Raw genomic sequence first — 25141 nt, 5'->3', positions numbered from 1 at the left:
TTGTCTATAATCACCTTTAAAACCCACTTCCATCGGTGTCCCCTTTGCACCCACTGTTACATTTACTGACCCCCCACAAAAAACGCCTTTTTTAAACGTTACTAAAAATGATTCCCCAATAATTTAATAGGGAAACTTCTCCCCACTTGGAATTGGCTGTGTTTAATTGGAAGGCCAAGTGCTCCAAGCCTGGAGTCAGCATTTCAGGTACTGAAGTCAGAGATTTACGAGCTGTTGGCCACCGGTCCAAGGACTTTCATCACAGATCCAGCCTGTGCAGAGCACAAACACATTGCAGGGAATTGCTTATTTCTAATGACATAAATAAAAATCCATGAACAGCTCCAAGACAGATTAGTCTCCAAAGCCTGCAGCCTGCTTAGAAGCAGAGGTAATTTGTCCGAGGAGTACAGGGATTATTTATTATTTTTTGGTAAGAAAAATGTAAGCAACCAGCCCTCCTTTGCACTGCAAAAGCAAAAGAATGCAAAAATAAGACATTCGGAGTCTTTCTTAGTGAGCTGTACAGAAATGAAAGGTATCCTCTAAAGAGTGAAAGATAATAGTAAAAGATTGTATGAAATATGCAACTGAATTTTAGGTAGTTGATAGAAATGATGTTAAAGGATACTTCTCTTAATCCTTAATCTTTGGGAAAAGCAGGTAACTGCAGGATTATATGGCAGAAATAAATAAAAGCTCTGAAAGAGACGTGAAACAGGGTGTCCTTTTAGAATAAAATACTGCCTGTGTTTAGGTTGTTTGGCATTTTTATCTCCCAGAGCATTAGAACGCTGGGAACAGGAGCTCAGAGCCTGCAGATGTAACTCTGTGCCTGGAGTGATCCAGAGCGGGACACACAGGAGGGAAAATCAGGAGGGCAAGAGCTTCCCGTTCCCAGCACAGAGCCAGGGAAGGGAGGGAATTCCAAACCAGCCCCTCAGGCTCCTGTGCCTGTGCCCAGTGCTCCCTTAGGAGAAGTCCTGTCTTCATGGGGATGGAAAAGTAATGGAAAATCCAACATAAATGTGGCTTAATTGCTCTGATTGAAGGTCCCTTCCAACCCAAAGTGTTCTGTGGTTCCCCTCGGAGCCAGGCTGGTTCCTGGTGGGTGCTAGGCTGGGTCACTGCTGTGCCCGTTCCATGGGCATTTCCCTGCAGAGTCTTCTCCCTAAATCCTCTCCCTGACAGCCCAACTGGGCTCCATCAGTCTCTGGTGAACCCCAGCTCTGCTTTCCTGAGCTACAAACCAAAGCACCCCAGAACCATTTGTGTTAATCCCAAGTTCCATCGTGGAAACCAAAGAATTGCCCCTCTTTTTTTTTTTTTTCCCCTCCTATAGAAGAATTGTTTCCCTTGTTTTCACTAAGAACTGAACTCAGCCTTCCCTGCCACGGTGAAGTTGCTGAGTAGGAGTTACCACGAGTTAGGGATGTGTTCAAGGCTTGTCTGCTCTGAAACACTTGGAAGACCTGGACAGGCAAATGCAGCCGACTTGGAAATGGGATGTGGCACTTATGTGGCTGTGGAATGTTGGGAGAGAGTCCCTGAGCACAATTCCATGAGGCACAAATGACAGGAGCAGCTAAGGAATGCTGTCAGCTGCCATGAAAGCCCAAGTTCTGTGGTCTGATGGCCACAGGGAGCTGACAGAGACCTGGCTGGGTGGGTGGGTGGGTGGGTTTGAGTCATCTCCCAGCACAGCAGCACATCAGCTCCCAAGAACCCTTTTCCTCCCGTAGTTTTATGTGTGTTTATATAAAATTATAAGCTTTGTGCTGAACATAAAGGGACAGCAAGTTACACAGAACTCTTAAAAACCCTCGTGCACGTGCAATGAGTCAGGGAGGGTTTTTTATTCTTCTTTAAAATTCCTGGCACTGAGCTTTTAGTGCTTTTAGTGTTACTGACTGTTGATGCAGAGGCACATGAGCTGGTGCAGCAAGTGCAGCAGCTCCAGACCATGGTGAGCATGTTGGATGCACTGCTGGATTTGGGGTTTGCACGTGCCCAGCTGGGCAGGGTGTTACTGGTTGTGGATGTACCAGAGGTTGCTTGCTGGAGTTGGCTGGGGGGGTGTGTTTGAGCTGCTGTAGCTGGTTACAGCTGTGGTGTCAGAGCAGCTAAAAATAACCTCAGGCCAGTTCAGTTATCAGCTCTGTGCTCAGATTTCCCTGGTGAGGCTGCAGGAACCGAGTGTGCTGAGGCGAGTGTAAAATGTGGCTGCGGCACCGACTGGATGGCACACGTGGGAGGGGAGAAAAAACAACTTCTACCCTTTCCTTGAACTTAGGAAGAGAGTATTAGGTCTTACTGTCAGCCCTGAAAGGCAACTTACAGCTTCTTTCCATAATACCCATTCAAGGCACCTCGGAGCTGTGCTGTCTCTTCTTTGACACTCAGTTAAACAACTGCACGTGTTTTTTAAGACCTAAGGAGGGGATAATCCAGTACAGTGGAGCTTTGCTTATGTTCAAAGTGATCTGTACTTTGAAAGCCAGGTTATAATAAAATAATTGATAGCTCTACATGAAATGTGGAGCTCTCAGAGCTCAAGCTGTTGATACCCTGAGCCATGAGCAGCATCTCACAGGTCGTGAGCATGGAGTGATGGGACAAGGGGGAATGGCCTTAAGCTGAAGGAGGGCAGGTTTAGATGGGATATTGGGAAGGAATTCTTGGCTGTGAGGGTGGGGAGACCCTGGCACAGGTTGCCCAGAGAAGCTGTGGCTGCCCCTGGATCCCTGGGAGTCTCCAAGGCCAGGTTGGACGGGGCTTGGAGCAACCTGGGCTGGTGGAAGGTGTCCCTGCCCATGGCAGGGGAGTGGGAATGGATGGTTTTCCCAACCCAGACCTTTCCATGATTCTCTGAATTGCAATCACAGAATGGTTTGAGTTGAAGGGACCTCAGAGATGTTCCATCCCCCTGCCATGAGGACTCTTATCAAAGCCTACAGTTATTATCCTCTGTATCTTCCATATTCCAATGCAGTGACCTGGATAAGCTTGGAATTTTCTTTATTTTGCAGGTGAAAGCCAGTTTTGTGCCTGGTGGGGATTTCTTAGGGGTAGTGAAAAAAAAGAAAAAGAGGGGTTTAAGGACAAGTTTAAACTCAACCTCCAAGGAGTGAGTTTGGTTTGGGAGTAGTTCCCAACGCTGAGCTGAAGGAAACTGGCTGTGTCCAGTTCCCTGCAGCTGCCCCAGCATCACCTGGGCACTCCCAAATCCTCCCAGGTGGGCAGTGCAGAGGTAGATCCAGCTGTTCCTTTCTGCCCAGATGTGTAACCAGCACTGTTTGAGTATTATTAATACTCTGGTCCTGAAGGCAGAACAGGGAATGCACAATAAACTTGTAATGATTCAGAACCTCCATATCCTGGGTACAGCTATTCAGGGTAAAGTCTGAAAGTCTTCCTTTTGCAAGGAAAAAAAAAAATAACCTTGGAAACAAAAGTCTCTCTAATTTTCATTTTACGTAAGTGCCTCTGTTCTGGCTTGGGCTCCCAGAGACAGTAAATGCCCCCAGACTGACTGTGGGTGGTCAGCAGTTCAGCAAATTGGGCCATCCATCTAAATTTGTCTCTCTGAAATCTATGGGATTCACGTCACCGTTGGTTCCAGCAGTACAGTGGGGATTCAATAACTTAAAGGAAGGCTCCTGTGATCCTCCTGTATCATCCATTTTCATAACAGTGAAGCCACCGTGGAAGGACTGTTCCAGATGCTCGGCTCCCAGAGCTGGTGCTGGAGGAACACAGCCCGTGGTTGCACGGGAGACGCTCTGGGGTTTTTAATTTGCAGCAGTGAGACACCAGAAAATCGCTGTAACCTTGCGTGAGCTGCACACTGTGGGAGTAAATGGGAATTTCTGGAAGCAACTGGCTTGAATTTCCTGAGGTTTTGTACATATCCCACGGTCTGTGATCTGTGGGTTTCAGTTACAGTTATCAAAAAGCAATATTTTATGTAAGGTAACATCCTTTTACTGGAGCTGCAGCCCAAACCAGGACAGAGCTGGGAAATGGAGACGGGCTCTTTTCCAGATTGTACATTATCAGATGAATAATTAACTGTAGACTAATTGCAAATCCTAATTAGTCTCCTACAACTGCACTAAGCACAGTATTGCTTCAGTGTAACGTGGCAAGAGCTTGACCTTCAGGTTTGACCCTGCTGCTGGTGTGATGTGAACTTGACTTTCAGAACCCAACTTCTGTGTGATAATGCAAGTTGAAAACCTCCACAGACTTTTGTTATAAAATTAAATGGATGCAGAAGTGCCAGTATCCATGCCTGGCCTTTTCCTGGTGTGCATTGCTAACTGGGATCTTTTCTGTGCCACTTTTCCTTCAGGTGGTGGGAAAAAAATCAGGAAAAATTATCTGGAGTGTTGGTTTTGGTCTATTTTATAGACTTGATGGGGAATTGGCAGGTGGACTTGGAGTTGTGGCCCACAGGGTGAGTGCAGAAGGCGGGTTGGAGTCTGGAGAGGCTTGATTTCTATATAACCATGAGCAAGTTTGGGGACAGCAGGTGACAGCAGAAGGTGCACGTGGATTTTTTTGTCCTGATCTTTCCTCTTAACCACTCAGAAGCACAAGTTGGCTGCTCTGCAGCTCATGGAATCCTTTCCAAACAGCACCTGTAGCCTTGGCTTCTCTGTGAGTAACTTGTAGGCAGTTCCTGTGTGAGGGAGGAGAACAAACGCTCTCCTTTCTCCAGAAATTCCCGTTCTCCCGTGGCCGTGCTGTGGGACAGCAGGATGCTGGGGTTTGCTTCCACAGGAGACAATAACAAACAATGAGAGGAGGAACTCCAGCTAACCATTGGAAAAAACACATATTGACAATGAATGACCAGCACAGAATGGGTAAAACAGGCCCGAACAACATGAATAACCTGAAAACCCGGATCCCGCGGGCGCAGCGGGAAGAGGTGGCGGCGGCGCGTTGGCAAAACCCCTGAGCAGCAGCCAAGGTAAACAATTCCTGTCTGCATCTGGTTTTTCTTCCCGTTTAGGTGACGCTGAGCAGGAGCTGGGACCCCCTCCATCCGTAGATGAGGCAGCAAACACACTCATGACTCGCCTGGGCTTCCTCCTCGGAGAGAAAGTCACGGAGGTTCAGCCAGGGCCCCAGTACAGCATGGAGGTGCAGGACGAGAACCAGGTATGGCCCCCCTGAGCCCTGCTGGCGTGGATTGGGATCTGTCTGGAGCAGGGGAGAGGGTGGGTGTTGTCTGACTCCAAGTGTCTCCCAGCGGTGCTGAGGGAAAGGCTGTGTCCCCTCGTCCCGCGGTGACTCAGGGATCAGCTGCTGCCGAGCGGAAAAGCTGCTGTTGTTTTTCTGTTACTGCAAATATAGGAGTGGGCAGCATTTCTAATCAGATTGCAGTGACCAAAATAAGCTGTTCTTGCCTCTGTCTTTGCTGTTTCAGAAGTGCTTTAACATAAAGGCTCCCGAGCCCTGCACGAGGCGGAGGGATGTGGTAATAGCCTGATTTTACAGATAGTCACACTTCTTGCTCGTGTTTGCCCAACAAGGTGATTTCATGCTTGAAAACAGATAGAGAAGGCAAATCATAAAATCTTTATTGTGATGGAACTTGTTACATCCCCCCTGGCTGGCTGGAAAGCAAAAATCCTCCAGGCTGTGATATAGATTTTGTGGAAACTACCTGAGCCTTTCTCTCTCCTTCTCCTCAAGCCTGGACGATTTACAGTGTTGGTGGGATGAGAATGAAACTAGGAGACATTTCCATCCCCATTTTTTTTTAAGTGACAGGTGGATAGTCCCAATATGTAGCAGAAGAGGATGAAACTCAGCAACCACTTGTAATTCTCTCTCGTTTTAAGAGTCATCGTGTGGCTCTGCACAGGTCACTGAGATATTCAACACAGGTGTAATTCAGAGGACCTGAATTCCTTAAAAAAAGAGTTGGTGAAAAGTAGCAGCCAGGAAGAGCCTGTCCTCATCACAGGAAGGACATGGAGCTGTTGGAGCAAGTGCAGAGGAGGCCACTGAGGTCCCAGAGGGCTGGAGCCCCTCTGGAGAGCTGGGGGGGTTCACCTGGAGAAGGCTTCAGAAAGTCCTGAGAGCCCCTTCCAGTGCCTGAAGGGGCTCCAGGAGAGCTGGAGAGGGACTTGAGACAAGTGATGGAGAGACAAGACAAGGGGGAATGGCTTCCCACTGCCAGAGGGCAGGGTTAGATGGGATATTGGGAAGGAATCCTTCCCTGGGAGGGTGGGGAGGCCCTGGCACAGGTTGCCCAGAGAAGCTGTGGCTGCCTCTGGATCCCTGAAGTGTCCAAGGCTGGGTTGGGTTGACTGACACAAAAGGTTTTTGATCTCCTGGGCTAAAGTTTGCTTGAGAGCCAAGAAATGTAGTTTTGTCAAGTTTTTGTCTTTAACACACACATTTTAACACTTTCATTCAATTTTTTAATGCAAGTTGTGATGGATTTGAAATGGACTTTACTATACATTGGGCCAGAAAATGTCCTTTTAACAGGCACCTATTTGAACTGAATACTTCAAAGCCAAGCAGAGCTTTCTACTATAAATGGTTCCTTTTGTTGTTGCCTTTTGACAAAAATTAAATTCCCATCTTTTCTCTGAAGCCCAAGATGTCTTTGGAGAATAAATAAAAGAAAAAATCTAAAGAGAAACAGCAGAGAGTTGTCCTCTAAAATAGATTGGTATCTTGGGCTGTGTGCTAATTTTTGCATGAAAAAGTTTTCCAGGGCCTTTGAATGCTATTCATGTGCTGGAGAAGATAAAGAGAGGCTGGTTCCTCAATTACCAAGTTAATTTTTCCCTTTCTCTGTGAATGGCTCCTGCTGTCAGCACTTGCCCAGAATCGTGGAATGCTCAAGGTTGGAAGGCAGGCAGGGCTGGGTGCAGGGAAGGACCCTGGTGCTCAGGGCGTGTCCAGGCAGGGGTTGAAGATCTCCAGGGGTGGAGAATCCATGGGCTCTCGGGGCAGCCTGTCCCAGGGTCAGCCACTTCAACTGGGAAGAACTTTTCTAACAGAAAATATCCTCGGTCAAACCCGTGACTGTCACTCCTTGTCCTTTCCCTTTTCCCTTCTGAGAGGAGCGTGGTTGTGTGTTCTCTCCAAACCCCTGCAGGCAGTGGAAGGCTGCAGCTATCCCTAAATCCAGTGGAGTTGTCCCTTCTCCAGGCTGAAGGAACCTTCTCCATCAGCCTCTTCTCCTGCTCCTCCTCCTCCCCTCTTCTTCTTCCTCCTCCTCCTCCTCCTCTCCATCAGTGTCTCTTCCTCCTCTCCATCAATCTTGCCTCTTCCTCCCCTCCATCATCTTCTCCTGTTCCTCAGCCCTACCCATCCCACATTTTTGGGGCCCTCCTCTGACTCTGCCATCTCCCACTGGCTGTCCCAGGACACAAACCCTGCCCAAGCTAAAGTTGCTTCTGAATGGCTGCAAATCTTGAGAAAACCTCTCCCAACTCTCCTTCCCAAATTCAGTTTCTTCCTCTACCCTATGTCAAGTCATGTTGAAAATCACACAGTGAGACATTTGTGGGATTTGCAAAGATTAATTCTCCTGTTACTCACTGATTAATTAAAATCTGATCAAGACTTTGACCAGTAGTTTGCACTTGAATTTAAAACCGAGAACAATCGGGTGGGTTTTAATGTGTTAATTTGCATGGGCTGGGCAAAGAAAACGATTTTGGAGCAAAAACTGCTGCTTGTTATTCCAGCCATGCTTTGCCTTCTCAGGCAATAATTGTTTGCCATCTCACCAGTGCTTGAGCTGAAGGGAAGGGAAGGGATGGAGATGTTTGCTCTGAAACAGCCCCAGTCTGTTCATCTCTTGTGTTGCTTTTCCTCCAGTTGCCTTACTTTGAATATGTCCAAGGATATATTCTCTAATCCAGATTGCAGTTATATGGTATGTTTTCTGTACTCTCTCTTAATGGTGATTTCCTTATTGAGAGATCCCAAATGCTGAAGATTAAATTCTTTCTCTCCCACTTTTTGGGAAACTGTTTCTAACTGCACTGGCTGCCAGAGCAGCACAGAGGACACCAAAAAGCTCTGGCAGAACAGTGTAATTTTTCAAAGCTTAGTGAAAATGTGACAGATGAAACAGCAGCAATAATAATACAGAATGTTCTGTCAATGGAAATTTATATTTAAAACTCGCACAGAGGAACATTTTTCTATATCAATACAAAAATAAAACATGTCAATCAATGCCAAGTGATATACCATGTTATTTTATTATTTCCAGTTGCAAGGAGCTTGTTCTTCAGGAGCTGCATTGATAACACTGCAAATAAAGGAACTTATATCACTTCTGGCATTTCATGAAACAATAGTGTTATCAGCTGGAGGGAAGATGAGTGTACCATCCTTGCACTGAATTTTAATTTGCTTTAAAGTGCAGTGTTTTCTGTGATTTAAAGTTAGTGGATGTTATTTTGTACTGAGATAAGTTTCAGTGGGGATTTGTTTAAAATGACAGTTAAAACAAAGACACAGAAAAGCTTCACCCTAAGGAATTTATAACAGTCACAATGCTTCATGTTCTGGAAGGTCCCACACGTGAGCTAATGGAACTTTTAGAGGCTGTAGTTTGAGGTTGGAAGGCACCTCTGGAGATCATCTAATCCAACCTTCCTGCTTGAGGCAGGGTCAGCTCAGGTTGGCTTGGATTATTTCCCACCTGGAATACCAAGCACAGTTCTGGTGCCCCAACATAAAAAGGACGTGGAACTTGGGAGCAATTCCAGAGGAGGCCACAAAGTTGGTAAAGGGAACTGAAGCCAGGCTGGAAAAATGTGGCTGTTCAGTCTGGAGAAGAGAAGGTTGTGTGGAGACCTCACAGCACTTTCCAGTGTCTCAAGGGGCTACAGGGAAGCCAGAGATGGACTCTTCATGAGGAACTAGAGTGATAGGACAAGGGGGAATGGCTTCAAACTGAAAGAGAGTAGGTTTAGATGGGATATTGGGAAGGAATTCCTCCCTGGGAGGGTGGTCAGGCCCTGGCACAGGTTGCCCAGAGAAGCTGGGGTTGCCCCTGGATCCCTGCAAGTGTCCAAGGCCAGGTTGGACGGGGCTTGGAACAACCTGGGCTGGTGGAAGGTGTCCCTGCCCATGGCAGGGGGATGGAGCTGGATGGGCTTTAAGGTCCCTTCCAACCCAAACCATTCTGTGATTCTCTTATAAAAAACATTTGGGTTTTGGTTATCTCTGTATCTCCTGTGTCAGATGCTCCAGTCCTTCAGGCAGCCCTGAGGTCCAGTGTCCTCTTGTCCTGGAGAGCCCAGGCCTGGGTGCAGCTTCCAAGTGTGGTCCCAGCAGAGCTGAGCAAGGAGAAGCATCACCCCCTTCCCCTGCCAGCATCTCTCTTCCCAACACAGCCCAGGGTGCCCTTGGCCTTCCTTCTCCAAACCTCCCAAATTATACTGCCTTAAGCTTGATGTAGTTCATTGGACTATCAGTGAATTCAAGAAAATATTGGGAAAAGCTGATTTAATAGGTCAGGTGCTGAGGGAGGTTTATCAGCTGTGATACATCAGAAGGGAGTCCCACTGTGCTGGGTAGCTCAGTGAAAGCATCTGTGTGGCCCAGAGCAGCGAGCCAAAAAGAGCCCTGTGTCAGGTGAGAGTAAGAATAATAACGAACCCCAGCAATTCTAAAGGGAAAAAAACACTGCAGTATTTGCATTGAATACTGACACACGAGTAGTTTTTAATTTGGCCACTAGAATGAACAGAGATAATGTTGCAGAATTAAAAGTAGATTTAGAAAAATCAGGAGGGTGTTCAGACATCTGAGGAGATTGCAGTGTGAGGGGATGGAGAAGGTTTGTGGGGAGAGAAGGCTCGTGATGGGTGATGTAACAAATGTGTGAAAGCAGAACATGCAGGGAGCCAGAATTCCCAGAGCACTCAGCTTGCCTGCAGCTGCTGGAAGGAAAAGGAAGGGTGTTGGTAGGTGCCAAGAACGTGAAAGAATGGAAAATAACAATAGCTGGGATCCAGCAGTGGCTCTGCAGATGGGGTGGGGAGGGCAGAGCATTGGTTTGCCTCTCCCGAGGGGTTGGAGGGGTGATGGTGTGTTGGCAGCCATCCTGTTCGGGGGGGGTTTTAGAATCACAGGATCATTAAGCCTGGAAAAGACCTCCAAGATGATCAAGTCCAACCTTTGACTGAATCCCACCATGCCACTAGACCATGTCACAGAGTGCCACATCTGCTTGTTTGAACGATTCCAAGGGTGGAATTGTTCCTGCACTGAGCAGCCCCTTCCAGTGCCTGACCACTCTTTCAGTGATGGAGTTTTCCCTAATATCCAACCTGACCCTCCCCTGGCTCAGCTTGAGGCCATTTACCCTTATCCTGTCCCTCATTCCCTGGGAGAAGAGGCCAACTCCGATGGATACCAGGGGGAGATTATAAATTCCCCTGGAAACCCCCACCCGGTTCGTTTTCCGCCGCGTTGGGATCTCTGCGTTGATACCCAACCCCTCGGGCAGAGCTGTGACATTGGCACTGCGTCCCTGCCCTGCTGATGTGCTGATCCATGTTTGGGATATTCTGTAATTGAGTTGGCATCGATTCCCCTCTCCCTGGGCCAAGGGGCTGCCCCGTGTTGCCCCGTGTTGCCTCCTCCCTGCCAGGGATGCTCCGTGTTGCCTCCAGCACTGGGCTGGTCACACTCTGAGTGAGGATTTTTACAACTCCTGTTGGATAAAGTGGGATTCTTCCTGGTAGCTACACACAGTAGCTGCCTTCTAATTTAATAAACAGTAAATCTGTCCCATGTTCTACTTGCAAAAGTCCATCCCAGATGTTTTTTTAAACTTCAAGTATGGAATAGCGAGGAGGAAATAAAATCAGGTGTCAGGCCCCTTCTGCAGTTTGCACGTGCTCTCCGTGGTCACCTTGGGTTCAAATGCCAGGAAAAAAGGGAATACAGATCCATACAATTGTTAGGGAAGGGTTCACGCAGAATAAAAGAAATCTTATTCACACAGAATAAAAGAAATCTCATTTAGTCAAATTCCAAACGGGAATGAACCTCTGCTGTTCCCTCCTCGGGACCAGGGTCATTTAACAACGAGTGAAGTGTTGTCCACCAAGCCAACAACAGCAGCACTGCAGAACTGGCCATGCTCTGCAGTGTGCCCTGAGCAAGGGAGACAAGGGGCCACCTCCCTCTGCAGAACCCAAAAGATAAATTTAAGGGAGGATCACATGCTCAGACCCCTGTTTTTTAATGCTGACTTCTGTATCTGGTAGCCTGTGGTTGAAACAAGGACTTCGTCTTAAACGGAATTCAAGAATGATTTTGTTTTCTTAATAAATCAGTCAGGTGGAGAAACTCCTCCAGGTTCCTTGCACACAGTATCTAGAGGGTCTTTCCAAAACAGCTTTTAAAACAGCATCTTCTTTGTGCTCCTGCGTTTTTTTGGTTTGGTCTGCCTTTAATAATTTATAATCTCCCTCCGGTATCCGTCGGGGTCAGCCTCTTCTCCCAGGGAACAAGGGACAGGGTAAGGGGAAACGGCCTCCAGCTGAGCCAGGGGAGGTTCAGGTTGGATACAAGGGGAAATTTCATCACTGAAAGAGCAACATTTTCCTTATTATGAGCTTTTTCTTTTAAACTTTATCTGGTGGCGAAAGCGAGTCTGGGCAGGGAAGGGCAGTCTTGTATCTAGAAAAGGATCTTGAGCTTCCTCTCTGCAGCACCCACTGTTGTTTTCCTTGAATGGAGGAAAAAATCTTAGAGCACAATAAAACCTGCAGCCCCACGGAGGGTTCTGAGCAGATGGAAGCAGCCCAGAGGTCTTTGTGGGATTTCCTGGGTATGGTCTTTTAAAGGTGAGATTCCACCCTGTGCTTCCCACCCGGAGATCTCCTCTTCCAAGAGAGGCTCAGAATGTAGCTCTCTAGCATGATTTTTGCTCTTTTTTAAACTTCCAATTCAAATCTGACAGAGTGATCGAAATTCCTGATCAAGTGTGGAATCAAGTGGTAAATCCCACTGTTCATGTTTTCTGTGGTTCCTGTTGAAAATGTGGAAGTTGGGATCTCTGAAGGAGAAAATTAGCCCAGTGTCTGTTTGCCACAGGTGGGGGGTGGCCTTAGGGGAGGTTTGCATTTTGAGCAGTAAAGCACTTTTTGCCTTCCCCACACAAAGCAAATCCTCAAGTGTGAGCTGTGAAGGACCCCCCCCTCCATGCCTGGCTGTGTAAAACCACTGTCGTTTTCCTTGAATGGAGGAAAAATTCTAGAGCACAGTAAAACCTGCAGCCCTAGGGAGGGTTCTGAGCAGGTGGAAATGACCCAGAGATCTTTGTGGGATTTCCTGGGAATGGTCTTTGTTGCTGTAAATAAAGGTGAGATCCCACCATGTGCTTCCCACCCAGAGATCTCCTCTTCCAACAGAGGCTCAGAATGTAGCTCTCTAGCGTGGATTTTGCCCTTTTTTTAATGAACTTTGGATTGAAAAATTCCTGATCAAGTGTGGAACCAAGCTTGTGGTAAATCCCACTGTTCACGTTTTCCGTGGTTCCTGTTGAAGGTGGAAGTTGGGATCTCTGAAGGAGAAAACGAGCCCAGTGTCTGTTTGCCACAGGTGGGGGGTGGCCCCATTTTGGACAATAAAGCACTTTTTGCCTCCCCCACCCGAAGCAAGCCCGGTGTGAGCCGTGAAGGACCCCTGGCAGTGCCTGGGCTGTGGGAGTGACGTGTCCCCTCCCTTGCAGAGCTCGGCGGTGACGCAGCGCATCAGCCCCTGCTCCACCCTGACCAGCAGCACGGCCTCGCCGCCCGCCAGCAGCCCCTGCTCCACCCTCCCTCCCGTCAGCACCAGTGTCACGGCCAAGGACTGCACCTACGGAGCTGTCACCAGCCCCACCTCCACCCTGGAGAGCCGGGACAGCGGCATCATCGGTGAGTGCCCGGCCCGAGCCCTCCTCGGGCGCTGCTCGGCCCCGCGGGATGGGCTGGGATGGGCTGGGATGGGCTGACAGGGTAGAGTTTGGGTTTGGGGGGCATCTTCAAGATCGTTCCATTCCAGGGGCTTCAACAGAACCTTCTAAACTTCCGCTAGCCCAGGTTCCTCCAAGCCCCGGCCAGCCTGGCCTTGGACACTTCCAGGGATGGGGCAGCCACAGCTTCTCTGGGAGTTCCATTCCAGCCCCTCACCACCCTCACAGGGAACAATTTCTCCCCAGTATGCCATCTAACCCTGCCCTCTGGCAGTGGGAAGCCATTCCCTCTTGTCCTGTCCCTCCAGGCCCTTGTCCCAAGTCCCTCTCCAGCTCTCTTGGAGCTCCTTTAGGCCCTGGAAAGGGCTTTAAGGTCTCCCTGGAGCCTTCCTTTCTCCAGGCCAAACAATCCCAGCTCTCCCAGCCTGGCTCCAGAGCAGAGGAGCTCCAGCCCCCTTGGCATCTCCATGGCCTCCTTTGGACACACTCCAGCAGATCCACATCCTTCCTGTGTTGGGACCCCAGAGCTGGATGCAGCACTCTAGTTAGCTAATAGATATTATTTAGGTTATACCCCTGTATTTGCTGATTAAGGGGGTGGTTTTGCATTATTCAAGTTATAACTGCAATGACCAAGGTGAACTGGACCCCTGCATAGTAGTTGGTGAAAATTGAGAGGTAAGAGGTTGATAACTTTGCATCAATTAATTTACTTTTAGATCTTATTTATACAGTGAAAGAGGAAGCCTTGGGCAGAGCTGGGTAAAATCAGCACAGATAACCAGGTGCTCTAGCAGGTTTTTCCCTTGGGTGATCTGTGGGTTGTAAGTGTAAGGAATCTGGAGAAAATAACCTGCACAGATTAATTTCTGTTCAATAACTGGAAAGGCACAATGGGAGAACACTGATGTCTGTGTGACACCAGGCAGGATGGTCCTCGCTTGGTTGTCCTTGCCATGTGTTGTATGTTGAGTGTTTCTCCAGCTTAAGAAGATTTTACTTTGCCAGCAGTTTATGTAGTGTTTAAAAAAAGAAGAAGAAAGGCAGGTTGATAATTTTGGGAGGTTTGTTGCACTAGTGATTAATATTTTGCTTGGCTGATCAGGAAATCTGGGCTCAGTTCAGCTCCTGGATGCCACAGCAACCCTTGCAGCGCTTCTGCCTGCGTGATCTTAAAATGCAAATGGGTGAGCTATTCTGAGCTGCTGCCAAAGTAGGTTAATGAATCCTGGGGAGAGTCACTGCAGGATCCCACCCCCTCAGTTCTCTGCTCACCGTGTCCCACCGTCAGAGCTGCACCTTCTCCCGCAGCCGCCCCGCAAAGCCGGGCTGGGCTGGAGCACCACGGTGAGTAGATGTGGGTGTTGGAGCCCGGCTGGGTCCAGCCTCTGGCTCAGCTGTCACTCGGGTCTAAGACCTGAGCAAAGCCTCAAGTGGAGCAGCAGAACTGGCAAAAAACCAAGTGTGTTCTCTGCTTTTCCAGCTGCTCTTCCTGACGAGGTCTGTGGGTGCTGCGTGTTGGTGTTGGGCTGGACCGGCCTCGAGGGGGGTTGGCAGGTGCCAACCCGAGGCAGTGAAACCATTGAGTGCTGCAGTTTGGTTTTATCTGGACTTGCTTGTCCATGTGAAAGCCAGAGGGGCTTCTGGGTGGCCTTTGTGCTTCACCTGGGTGGCACAGAAGCATCAGCACCATCCCAGTTCCTGACACGGTGAGGTGTTGGATCCTTTTGCTCTGACTCCCAGCCCTGCCCTCTGTTCAGTAGGTCTGTAGGAATTAATTTTTAAATCTGATACATTTTGTTTCGCCTTTCACGAGGAAGATTCGCTCTTAGAGGTCCTCCTGTCGGGAACTCAGATTTTCCCATGGAAACTTTGGAAATATAGAAGGTGGCTTATCCCAAGGCTGTGTTAATGCATCCCAGATGGAAAAGTCGTGTAAAAATGAGCTGGTGTGGAGTAAGGGAAGCACTTTTCAAGGCTTTCAGAAAGCAAGGCTTTCCTCTGCCAGTGTTTGCACTCAAAGGAAGACAAGGGCTTCTTTCCTCCCTTGTTTCCTCTCCCCCTTTATTTTGACAATAACATTTTCAGCACCTTATCCTGGCGTTTGACAGAAGCTGAACAGCTGTAACAAATTGGGTGGAAAACGGTCTTCTCCAGCCAGGCTTTCCAGCAGCGAAAAAATCGGGAGGTTTTCCACAAAACCTGATTTTGTGCACCCCCCACTGTGTCCTACAGGTGTCAGCTCAGGGGAGGCTGTTCCCTGTGGGAGGTGGGTGCAATTTGGCCATTACCCTCCCACTGGGATGGGAATTGGGTGTGCACAGGTGTGAAAGGTGCTCCCTGCACGACAGCAATTCCCTGGAATTGTTTGCGCTGCGGAGGAGACAAATTGTCCACCTGTGGGAAGCAAAACCCACCTCGTGCTCTGCTCTTCCATTTGGGAGCACATCAGCTCCATCAGCTTCTGGAGGGTCTGGGGTCATTCAGGTTCATTCCTCGTTTGTTGGGTACAGATCTCGTGTGTCCCTCCCTTTCCCATGTTCTCTGGGAGGATGACTGTGATAAAAGGGTTTTGGTTGGAGCAGCTTCACGTGGTACCTCCAACCTGTTGGAGATTTCCTTGTCCAAACTATTGGTGGCTTTGTGCCAGTTTTTGTGTAGAAGAAGAGCAGCTCTTTCCATCGGTGTTTTGTGTTTCCTGAGTCATGGTCCCTCCTGTTTCTCCCAGATCAGGGATTTCAGCTATTAGCCATTGGCTCCAGGAAGGTGTATTTTGGTGAGAGGCAGCTCCAATGTATTTCTTACTCATCTTGATAAAAGATATGGCTTTGGGGGCATTGTCATGATCTTTGCCACCTGTCAGTCCTGAGCTGCCACGAGCATCACCCCCAAATCTCACAGGGCTGAATCACCACCAGATTTCATGTTTTAAAACCCCTGAGGCTGTAACATGTCCCAGAAGGTGAATGTGCTATTTGCAAAACATTTGAGAGTTGTCAAAGGACAGAAAGCAGCTAATCAAGGCAGGAAGTCCATCCTTACACCGTCTGGCATAACTGCTTCTCTCTGTGTGAAATGTTTTTAGAGTCATAGAATCCCCTGAGTTGGGAGGGACCCACAAGGATCATCAAGTCCAACTCCTGGCTCTGCACAGGACCAACCCCAGGAGTCACCCTGAGGGCCATCCCAAGGAATTCTGTGCATGTTAAACTCACTTTACATGTCTCTATTGCTAGATACAGCATTAGTTTGTAAAAGTTAATTCAGTGTATGGCTCTTCAGACCCCAAATTAACTGTGTTAAGAGCTTAACTATCCACCAAGGTGGACAGAGTTTGGATGTTGTAATCTGGATTTAGTAAAGACTAAGTTTTAACCAGTCAGGTTTTCTCTGATGACTTGTCCTCTTGGAGTTATTCCTGTCCATTTCTATGTCACCTCTTACATAATTTCAGTTATTAGAGAACAAGTGTGTCCTGCCTCTGATCTGCACAGTGCAGGGACTATTTCATGGCTTTAATGAATGCATCACTTGGGTTAGAACAGACTTACTTTGAAATGTTTGATCCTCCAAGGTAAAGGGAAGCTCAGTCTGAAAAAAAAGTTACAAAATCCAGATCTTTACATTCAGATATTTCTTATTTATAAAAGAAAAGCAGCGGGGAAGGGGGCAGGAGGGGAGCCAAGAGGAGAGGCAGGAGCAAGTCAGCCCTTTCTCCTGGATGCCACAGAATCCTCTCCGTGTAAAACAGGCTGGCTGGTGAAAATCCTGACCTGGCTGTAACCCCTGAACAGCTTCCAGGATTTTTTGGCTCTCGCTGTGTAAGAGCAGCCAACTGTTAATGTCCAGAAATCTGCTACTGAAAAGAAAACTGGTCAGAGAACCGTGTGCTGCGCCGGGGGAACTTTGCACCTCACGGCCCCGCCGGCGTGGGCTCGGGAGCTTTGCTGCTGGAAAGCAGCAGAACATGGGAAAATCTCCACCAGTCTTACCAAAATCCTGCAGAACAGACCTGCAGACGTTTCTTGCCACTCTGCAAAGCTCACCCAAGCGATGCTCCGAGCAGCACTTTCTGCCACGAGCAGCAATCTCCCGAGGGAAGGGAAGGAAAGGCTGTTTTCCGTGTGGCATCTTCCCATGGAAGTGCTGTCGCTCCCCCCCGGGCGAAATGGGGCCACACTTCTTGTTCACATGATGATCTACACTCTGTTCCCTTGCTGGATTGTCAGGGGATCATCCCGAGCAGGGACACAGGTATGTTGGAAAAGCAGCTTAGAGGGAAAGCAGCGAGCTGTGGAAATCCTCCTGCCCTGCTGACGTGCACGGCTCTGATGCCGTGTGGACCAGTTGCCTTCACTTGGATTTTGTGGATTTATTCGATGAAAAATGACATGTAAAGGAGCCCTGTCCCCTCCTGGGAGTCCCTGGCACGTAGCTTTTCCCTCTTAGTCTTTTTTTTTTTGCTGTTTTTTCCTCTGATTCCTGAGCTTTTATCAAGATGCCACTTTCAACAGATTTATGTATTCGTGGGTTAAAAATAGGTTTGTTAATAAATTCACCTAAGTGCCTGCTAAGCAGAATAGATGCTGCTGACAATAAAACAAGATGGATTTGTTTGCAACTTTAACTGCTTTGAGAAAGGAACAAAGAGCAGCTCCAAAGGCACATCAAGATAAATTTAACTCAGGTTAAATATTTTTGTGATCTTACAGTTAAAGCATTTGAATTCTGACATTCTCATCAGTATTATGAAATGCTCTGTTAATAATGAATAAGATTTCTGAGAATTACAGATCTTTTTTTAAATCTAGTCAGCTTCCACTTGGGCTTGTTCCCCGGAGAGGAGCTCCCTGAAAAATGTCTCATCCTGATGACTAGTGAGCTTTTGTTCACTAATGCACCTGCATATTGCAGGTGATGGTTCAGGAGGTGAAAAGGGAGGTGAAAAGGAGGTGATTTATCAGGTGTCCCATCAGCTCTTGAGCAAAATCAGTGGGGTCACAAAATCCCAACCACACAAAGTACAAAAGGACGTCATCTCTGAATCCCAATTCAGTTCTTTCTCTGTTTTATTAAAAAGAGAGATGAAGCAGAAAGCAAAGCCACGAAGTCACAAAACAACAGTTCTGCCTTCTCCCAGTTAAACCTCAGAAGCATCAAGGATTTGGTTTGACACTAAACTCTGGCCCATAAATACTGGAGAGGTGATGGATCAGATCCAGGTGTTGGTTACATTCCTGGGAAAGAAAAAGAGAAGGCAAAAAAGGAGAAAGAAGTGGCACAGAACAGAGTAAACTCTTGAGTTTGGCTTTGGTTTATGGTCCAGGCCTGCAGATGGATAAAAAAGGAGAATGAAAAATTGAAAGAAAGGCTGAAGTGAAAAGCCAGCTGAGGAGGCTCCTCGAGGAGGATTCCTCAGCTCCCACGGTGTTATTTTGGATATTGGGATAAGTGGCTTCTCTTTATTGTTTTAGCTGGGAGATGGGATGGGACTCTCAGCTTTTATTTTAAGAGCAGCAAGATTTTAACCTTCTTGCTTAGGAAAAGCTTCCCAATGATCCAAGCTTGCCCAGAAAGTTAATGCTGAGGCTTAAATAATCTCCTTCTTCTTGTGGACCCTCCCACTCCCCCATGTGCCTCCCTTCTGCTTTCTAGTTTAAATCTAATAATTTTAAAACCGGTTTCAAGCCTGGGGTGGGCTTGTGAAAAGAAAGAAAAGTTGTTCTTGCTGATGCTAAAGAAAGAAATAAAAGGGGAATTGAATGTGACAGGCAAAAATAAAGAAAGATCCAAAATGGACAAAGTGGACAGTACAAAGAGGGCACTGAATCAAGAAGGAGAGGGGAGCTGATGTGGGGTTGGGGAGGGGGGTGTGCTTTTCTGCTTTGGAAATTTTCATAACCCCACTGTAAAAATCCACAGGTTGCCTGGAGCTGAATGTTGTGGTTTAACTCCAGCTGGCAACTGAGCACGGGGAGAGGACCAGAAGGGTAAAAGTTGGGTTGAAATGGAGACAGCTTAATAACTGAAATAAAATAATTGTAATAGTTATAATGGCAATGAAAAGGAAAACAACAAAACCCATCAGAAATAAAGCCCCAGATAAACAAGTGATGCAAATAACAAACAGTTGCTCACCACCAGCCTCCTGATGCCCGTTCCCAGCAGTAGCCCATGGCCAACTTCCCCCCCCAGTTTATGTGCTGAGCGTGAATCCATATGGAATGGAATGGACTCTCCCTCTGGGCAGTTGGGGTTGGCTGTCCTGGCTGTCCCCTCCCAGCTTCCCCTTCCCTCCAGCCTCCCCACAGGCATGAGGAGCTGAAAGGTCCTTGACTTTGTGTGAGCCCTGCTCAGCAACAGCTGAAACATGGGGGTGTCAGCAGCATCACCCCCATCCTAAACCAAACCACAGCACTGTGCCAGCTACTGGGAAGGAGATGAACCCTATCCCAACTGAAATCAGGGCACTGAGGCACCCAGCAAGGTGTAGAATCGTGGAATTGTTTAGGTTGGAAAAGCCCTCTGAGGTCATTGAGTTCAGCCATCCCCCAGCACTGCCAAGGCCACCACTGACCCCTGTCCCCAAGTGCCACATCCACACAGCTTTTAAATCCCTCCAGGGATGGGGACTTTGCCACCTCCCTGGGCAGCCCCTTCCGGTGCCTGACCACTCTTCCCAGGAAGAAATTCCTCCTGATGTCCAACCTGACCCTCCCCTGGCACAGCTGGAGGCCGTTCCCTCTCCTCCTGTCCCTTGTTCCCTGGGAGCAGAGCCCGACCCCCCCCAGCTCCCTCCTCCTGTCAGGGGGTTGCAGAGCCAGAAGGTCCCCCCTGAGCCTCCTTTTCTCCAGGCTGAGCCCCCCCAGCTCCCTCAGCTGCTCCTGCTGCTCCAGCCCCTCCCCAAGCTCCATTCCCTTCCCTGGACACGCTCCAGCCCCTCAGTGTCTTTTCTGTAGGAACAGGTTTGTAGAGAGGAAGCTCAGCACAGGGGTCAGGCTGGGCAAGGACAAGAGCCAGTGGTTATGGCCACTCCTGCAGTTCCATGAGCTGTTGTCCATAATTTTTGTGCATCACTATCACAGGGAGGTCTCTCCAGATGTGGCTCTGTGAGAGGGATGTGTTTAAATAAGAACACTTAGGAGCTTGTGGAGGGGGGTTTATGATGTTTTCATAAATCAGCCATTAAGATTGTTACCTCTGTGTTAGATTTGGGACCTTTTTAACAGATTTATTTGATGTTTACAATAGTGGACTGTGCTTAACAGCATCCTTTACGTTGTTTCTGCAGTCTGTAAACTGCAGCTGGGCTGAGCTGTTCTGTCTCAGGGACTCAGGCTCGGATGGTGGGAGGGTCTGGCTCCATTGAAGTGCTGCTTTATCCAGACCTTGCATTTCTGGCCTGAGGAGCAGGCAGGTCTGAGCCCTGTGAGGCATTCATCCCATTCCTCCTCCCATTCCTCATCCCATTCTTCATCCCATTCTTCATCCCATTCTTCATCCTATTCCTCATCCCCTTCCTCATCCCGTTCTTTATCCCATTGCTCATCCCATTCTTCATCCCATTCCTCATCCTGTTCCTCATCCCATTCTTCATCTCATTCTTCATCCCATTCTTCATCCCATTCTTCGTCCTATTCTTCATCCCATTCCTCATCCCACTTGGCAGCCAGTGCAGCAGGGGGCTCAGATTTAGGACAGAACTGATTTAGGGTCAGCGTGGTGCTGCTGTCAGTGTGGTTTTCAATTATGTTTCAAGACCTTTTGTGTGCTCGCCTTGATTTATAAAACCTCCAGGCTTGGCACAGCAATGGCTTCACCTGTTTAATCTCTGTCTGTTTACAGGATTGTTTATATGAATTAAACCAGTGATTTTAATTTGGGGTTTTTTTTCTCTCTTATTTGAGATTTGTGTCGAAAGAGAAATCCAACACCCAACGAGCCGTGTGGATTTTGACCTCGAGCCTTGAGCAGGGCAGACTTAAGCATTTTTGGGGTTTTTTTTTCTGCATGGATATGCCTTAAACCTGCTGGCTGGTGGTGCCCAGCAGAGACTAATGTTCTAAAGGTGCTCCAGGGTTGTTGGGGCACGGGCTGTGTGTGACCTCCTTCCCTCGGGAAGGGTTTGGACTGATGCTTCCCACCTGCCAAATTTGTCCGTTTGGCAGCCGGGGCGGCCTGGGCTGACGTGGCTATATTTAGGTGTATCCCTCCGTGGCTGAGTTTATGAAGGCTTGTGTAGATTAGGGTAAAAAATTTATTTCACTCCTTGCCAACTCGCACATGTTGGCTGGGACGTCTCTGACGTGGTGCTGGAGACGAGGGAAACGAGGTTAATTCAGCCTGACTTGGAGCTCTTTGCAAGGCAGAATATTGAAGCTCGTTGCTTTGCTGCAGTTACTTCTTTGAAGCAACAAATTCCCTGTTTCCTACTCGAGACACTGTAGATCTTTACATATAATTAATGTTACAGCTGTTGGTCATCGTCAGGTGGGACCTGCAGAAAACTCTTCTCCTGCAGTTCCAGCTGGAAGGGGAAGGTAAAGGTTGATGTTTTCCAGGAGTGGTATTTGCCTTGAGGACAATTGGATGGGATGGTAAAAATCCCCTTGTGTGTTTGACTGGAGACAAGTTCAGTTGAAAGGCTCCTACCCTGGGGCTTAGGCCAGCTTGTAACTAAATGAGAAATAATATCTGTGGCCTGTAAATACATGAAAGTCTCCAAGCAGCGTGGTGCTGTCTGCAGTGACTGAGATGCTGTCTTGGGGGGCTGCTGCTGCTTCTGTTCAGCTCTGGTATTTCCCCAGAGAAATAAAAATATTTTACCCACGTTATTTGCAAAAAGTTCCAATCAGAACGTTTCACCGAGGGAAACGAGACGAGCTGGGAAAGGAAAGTTTGACACAGGCAAGTCCTCTGCCAAGGAAATGCAGGAGTGAATCTTGAGTGCTCAAAGCGAGGTGGGAAATGACTCCAGGATCTCTGGAGTGTGTCTCGGTCCCAAGTGGCTTCAAACGTGCCCCCGGGAGCTGGTGCAGGTGGTGCTTGTGCAGAGGGTGGGTTGGGATCTTGGGGACCAGAGATGCAGCAAATCCTGGGACAGTAAAGATTAGGAAGGGCCTTGATTTGAAGCTGTGTGAGGACACTGAGGGCACTTGGTGTGTTCAGCTGGAGCAGAGGAGACTGAGGGGAGACCTCACTGCAGTTCCAGTTCCTGGGGAAGGGCAGAGGAAGGGCAGGGACTGAGCTCTGCTCTGGGGGGACCAGGGACAGCACCCAGGGAATGGCTGGAGCTGTGCCAGGGCAGGGTCAGGTTGGATCTCAGGGAAAGGTTCTTCCCCCAGAGGATGGTTGGCACTGCCCAGGCTCCCCAGGGCAGTGGGCACAGCCCCAAGGCTGCCAGAGCTCCAGGAGGGTTTGGAGGATCCTCTGGGGCACAGGGTGTGACTCTTGGGGATGGGCCTGTGCAGGACCAGGAGTTGGACTCCATGATCCTTGTGGGTCCCTCCCAACTCAGCATATCCTGTGATTCTGTGGAAGCTGAGGACAGGATTGCAGAGGGCACCACGCTGCCTGTGCCCTCTCACCCAAAGGCTTCCCATGGGATCATCCATTAATGTATTTTACAGCACTCAGATGGTTTAGATGCTTCAAATTCTGTCTATTTTCACACTGCACAGTGTGAGACTGCGCCAGCAGAGGCTGGAGACACATCTCTCTGTCTATAAATACACAGATATTTATGCACACACGTCTGTATTTATATCCCTGTGCTGTTACTTGGGTGCTGTGGAGAACCTCAGCTGTTTGTGCACATTGGGGTTGAAGGATCTACCTCTCAGCAGGTGGCTCAAGGCAAAAATTCCCTCTCTTTGATGGATTGGAGGTCATCAGTTTATCTCTTCCCACTTCAGAGCACAGTGTCTGTCAGAGGATGCATTTTTTTGAGCTTTTGGCTGGTGACATGTCCTTGGGTTTGAAAGTCATAGAATTATTGGAGGTTTGAGTTGGAAGGGACCTTTAAAGACCAGCTAATTCCAGATCTCCTGCACTGTCCCCAGGTGCCACATCCACACACTTTGAACACTTTCCAGGGGTGGTGCCTCCACTGATGCCCTGGGCAGTCTGTTCCAGGGCTTGACCACCCTGATATCCAACCTAAACCTTCCCTGGTGCAACTTGAGGCCGTTTCCTCTCATCCCACCAGACTGGATTGGAATGGAGTGGAATGGAATAGAATAAGAATAAAATATTTTCAGTGGAAAGGAACTTACAGTGATCACCGTGTCCAACTCCCTGACCCTTTCAGGGCTGCCCAAATCTTTGCACTTCCATTGTATTTGCCAGTTTGGCATTCCCAGCTTTCCCCTGCTGAACATCAAACTGCATCAACCTCAGTAGTGGCAGATAATGTGAATTTTCTCAAATTAGCTGTTGCTCTCTCAGTTTTTCATTCTGAAGGGGTGATGCCTGAGCAGCTCTGGGGTCACCCTGTGGAATAGCTTTATCCCACTAAGATGTGCTTGGCATGTCAGTTCACGTTGCCGACTCAGAACTAACCTGCTGCCTTTGCCTTTTAACTAAAATCAAAATTATTTCCGTTTAAAAAAGCTCCTGGAAGAGATTAAATGCGCAGAACCATCACTTCAGCCTGTGTAGCAGCACTTAGATCATCCAGGGCTGTTCAGCAGGTAAATTAATCCACAGGGAACAATCCTAAATACCTGATTCAGTGACGAGTTTGCACATAAAACAGCTTTAGTGTAAACCAGTGAAAATTACGTTTCAAATGAACACAAATTGTCAATTAGAAAAGGGGCCAGCAGGACTTATTAGCTCTTTTTTTTTCTTTTTTTGTTGCTTCATTTAGAGAAAACTTATTTTGACACATAGTTATTTTGTTTTTCCTCAATTTGATGTGTTGGGAGATGACTGATGGCAGCTGCTGATTTGTTTCTACAAAGATTAATTAGACACATACCGAGATAGGCTTTTAAAATTAATGGATTTTAATGGATCAATGGATTTTTTTTTCCCCCTGTAAATAGACAACATAGTCTGCCTGCCCTGCAGACCCAGACTTTGAAATGGAGATTTTTCTAGAAAACCATTTCACACATATTTCTTAAGCAATTTGAGGAAGCAAGAGAAGTCTGTGAACATCTGTTTTCTGTTTTTATCTAATTTTCTTATCCTGAATTGTAAATGTGTTTACCTGACAGCAAACCTATGTTTAAATGCCAACAAACAAATACCAGTCCTTAGCAGTTGCATGCGTTGGTTTTACGTTTCAAAATATGTCGCAAACAACTAAATTTTGGTACAATTAGTGGGATGCAAAGATACTGATCCCGCTGCAGAGGCAGGAAACCCAATAGTGAGAAATAAAGCCATAGAAATAGGGGTGAAGGTTGAACTGTGTGGAGTTTGTTGGATGGATAAAGAACAGGCACAGCAGCAATTACAAGTCTTGGCTTTTTTTAATGATGATTTTGTGATTTTAAATTCTAATTCCTGTCATAATGTCATTTAGCATGAGGAATTCAGGCAGATGAGTCCTTGGTCAAGGAAGTTCATGGGATAGAGTCCAGCTGGGCACTGGAGGGGCTGGCACAGGTTGCCCAGAGAAGCTGTGGCTGCCCCTGGATCCCTGGAAGTGTCCAAGGCCAGGTTGGACGGGCCTTGGAACAACCTGGGCTAGTGGAAGGTGTCCCTGCCTGTCCCCACCCTGGCAAGGGGTGGAACTGGATGATCTTTAAGGTCCCTTCCCACCAAACCATTCTGTGATTCTCTGACACACTCAGATAAGTTGGTGTGGGCATTGGGACCTTCTGTCGGTGACTCAGAGACCTGGTTGTGACCTTGAATGAATATATGGGAGACTAAAGATGAAAGTCAGCAGCCCAAAGGGAGTTACAGCCACTGGGAAACTGCATCAGGATCCAGAAGACAAAAAATACCAGCAGGGAGAAGGTGGTGGTGGTGTGGATCAATAGTGTTGTCACTTCCCAATGTGAAAGTCGATGTAGCAATGCTCCTCATCTGTAAAATGAGATAATCGAAGGGAAAATGGGTGGATTGCAGTTAAAGCTTCATAAAAACCTGCTGTCAGTCAAATGAGATAAGGGGTTCAGCTTCTGAACCAAACTAATCCCTGGAGCTGGTTGTTGAGGC

The 25141-nt window shown here is 47.9% G+C and overlaps 1 protein-coding gene across 5 annotated transcripts in view; it reads left to right on the top strand.

The window, feature by feature from the left end:
- TANC2 (tetratricopeptide repeat, ankyrin repeat and coiled-coil containing 2) overlaps nucleotides 1–25141 on the top strand; it is a 235032-nt gene that overhangs the window by 128279 nt on the left and 81612 nt on the right. For all 5 annotated transcript variants that reach the window (XM_027745287.2, XM_039380377.1, XM_039380379.1 and 2 more), the window contains 2 exons: nucleotides 5021–5169; nucleotides 12743–12929. In XM_027745287.2, coding sequence (XP_027601088.1) covers nucleotides 5021–5169; nucleotides 12743–12929 — 336 coding nt within the window. The remainder of the gene's footprint in view (nucleotides 1–5020; nucleotides 5170–12742; nucleotides 12930–25141) is intronic.

This window comes from Pipra filicauda, unplaced genomic scaffold (genome assembly GCF_003945595.2).
Source record: "Pipra filicauda isolate LSUMZ 115617 unplaced genomic scaffold, ASM394559v2 scaffold193_size2426894_pilon, whole genome shotgun sequence".
Lineage (NCBI taxonomy): Eukaryota > Metazoa > Chordata > Aves > Passeriformes > Pipridae > Pipra > Pipra filicauda.
The sequence above is the reverse complement of the archived record's forward strand: the minus strand, read 5'-3'. Positions and strand labels throughout refer to the sequence as shown.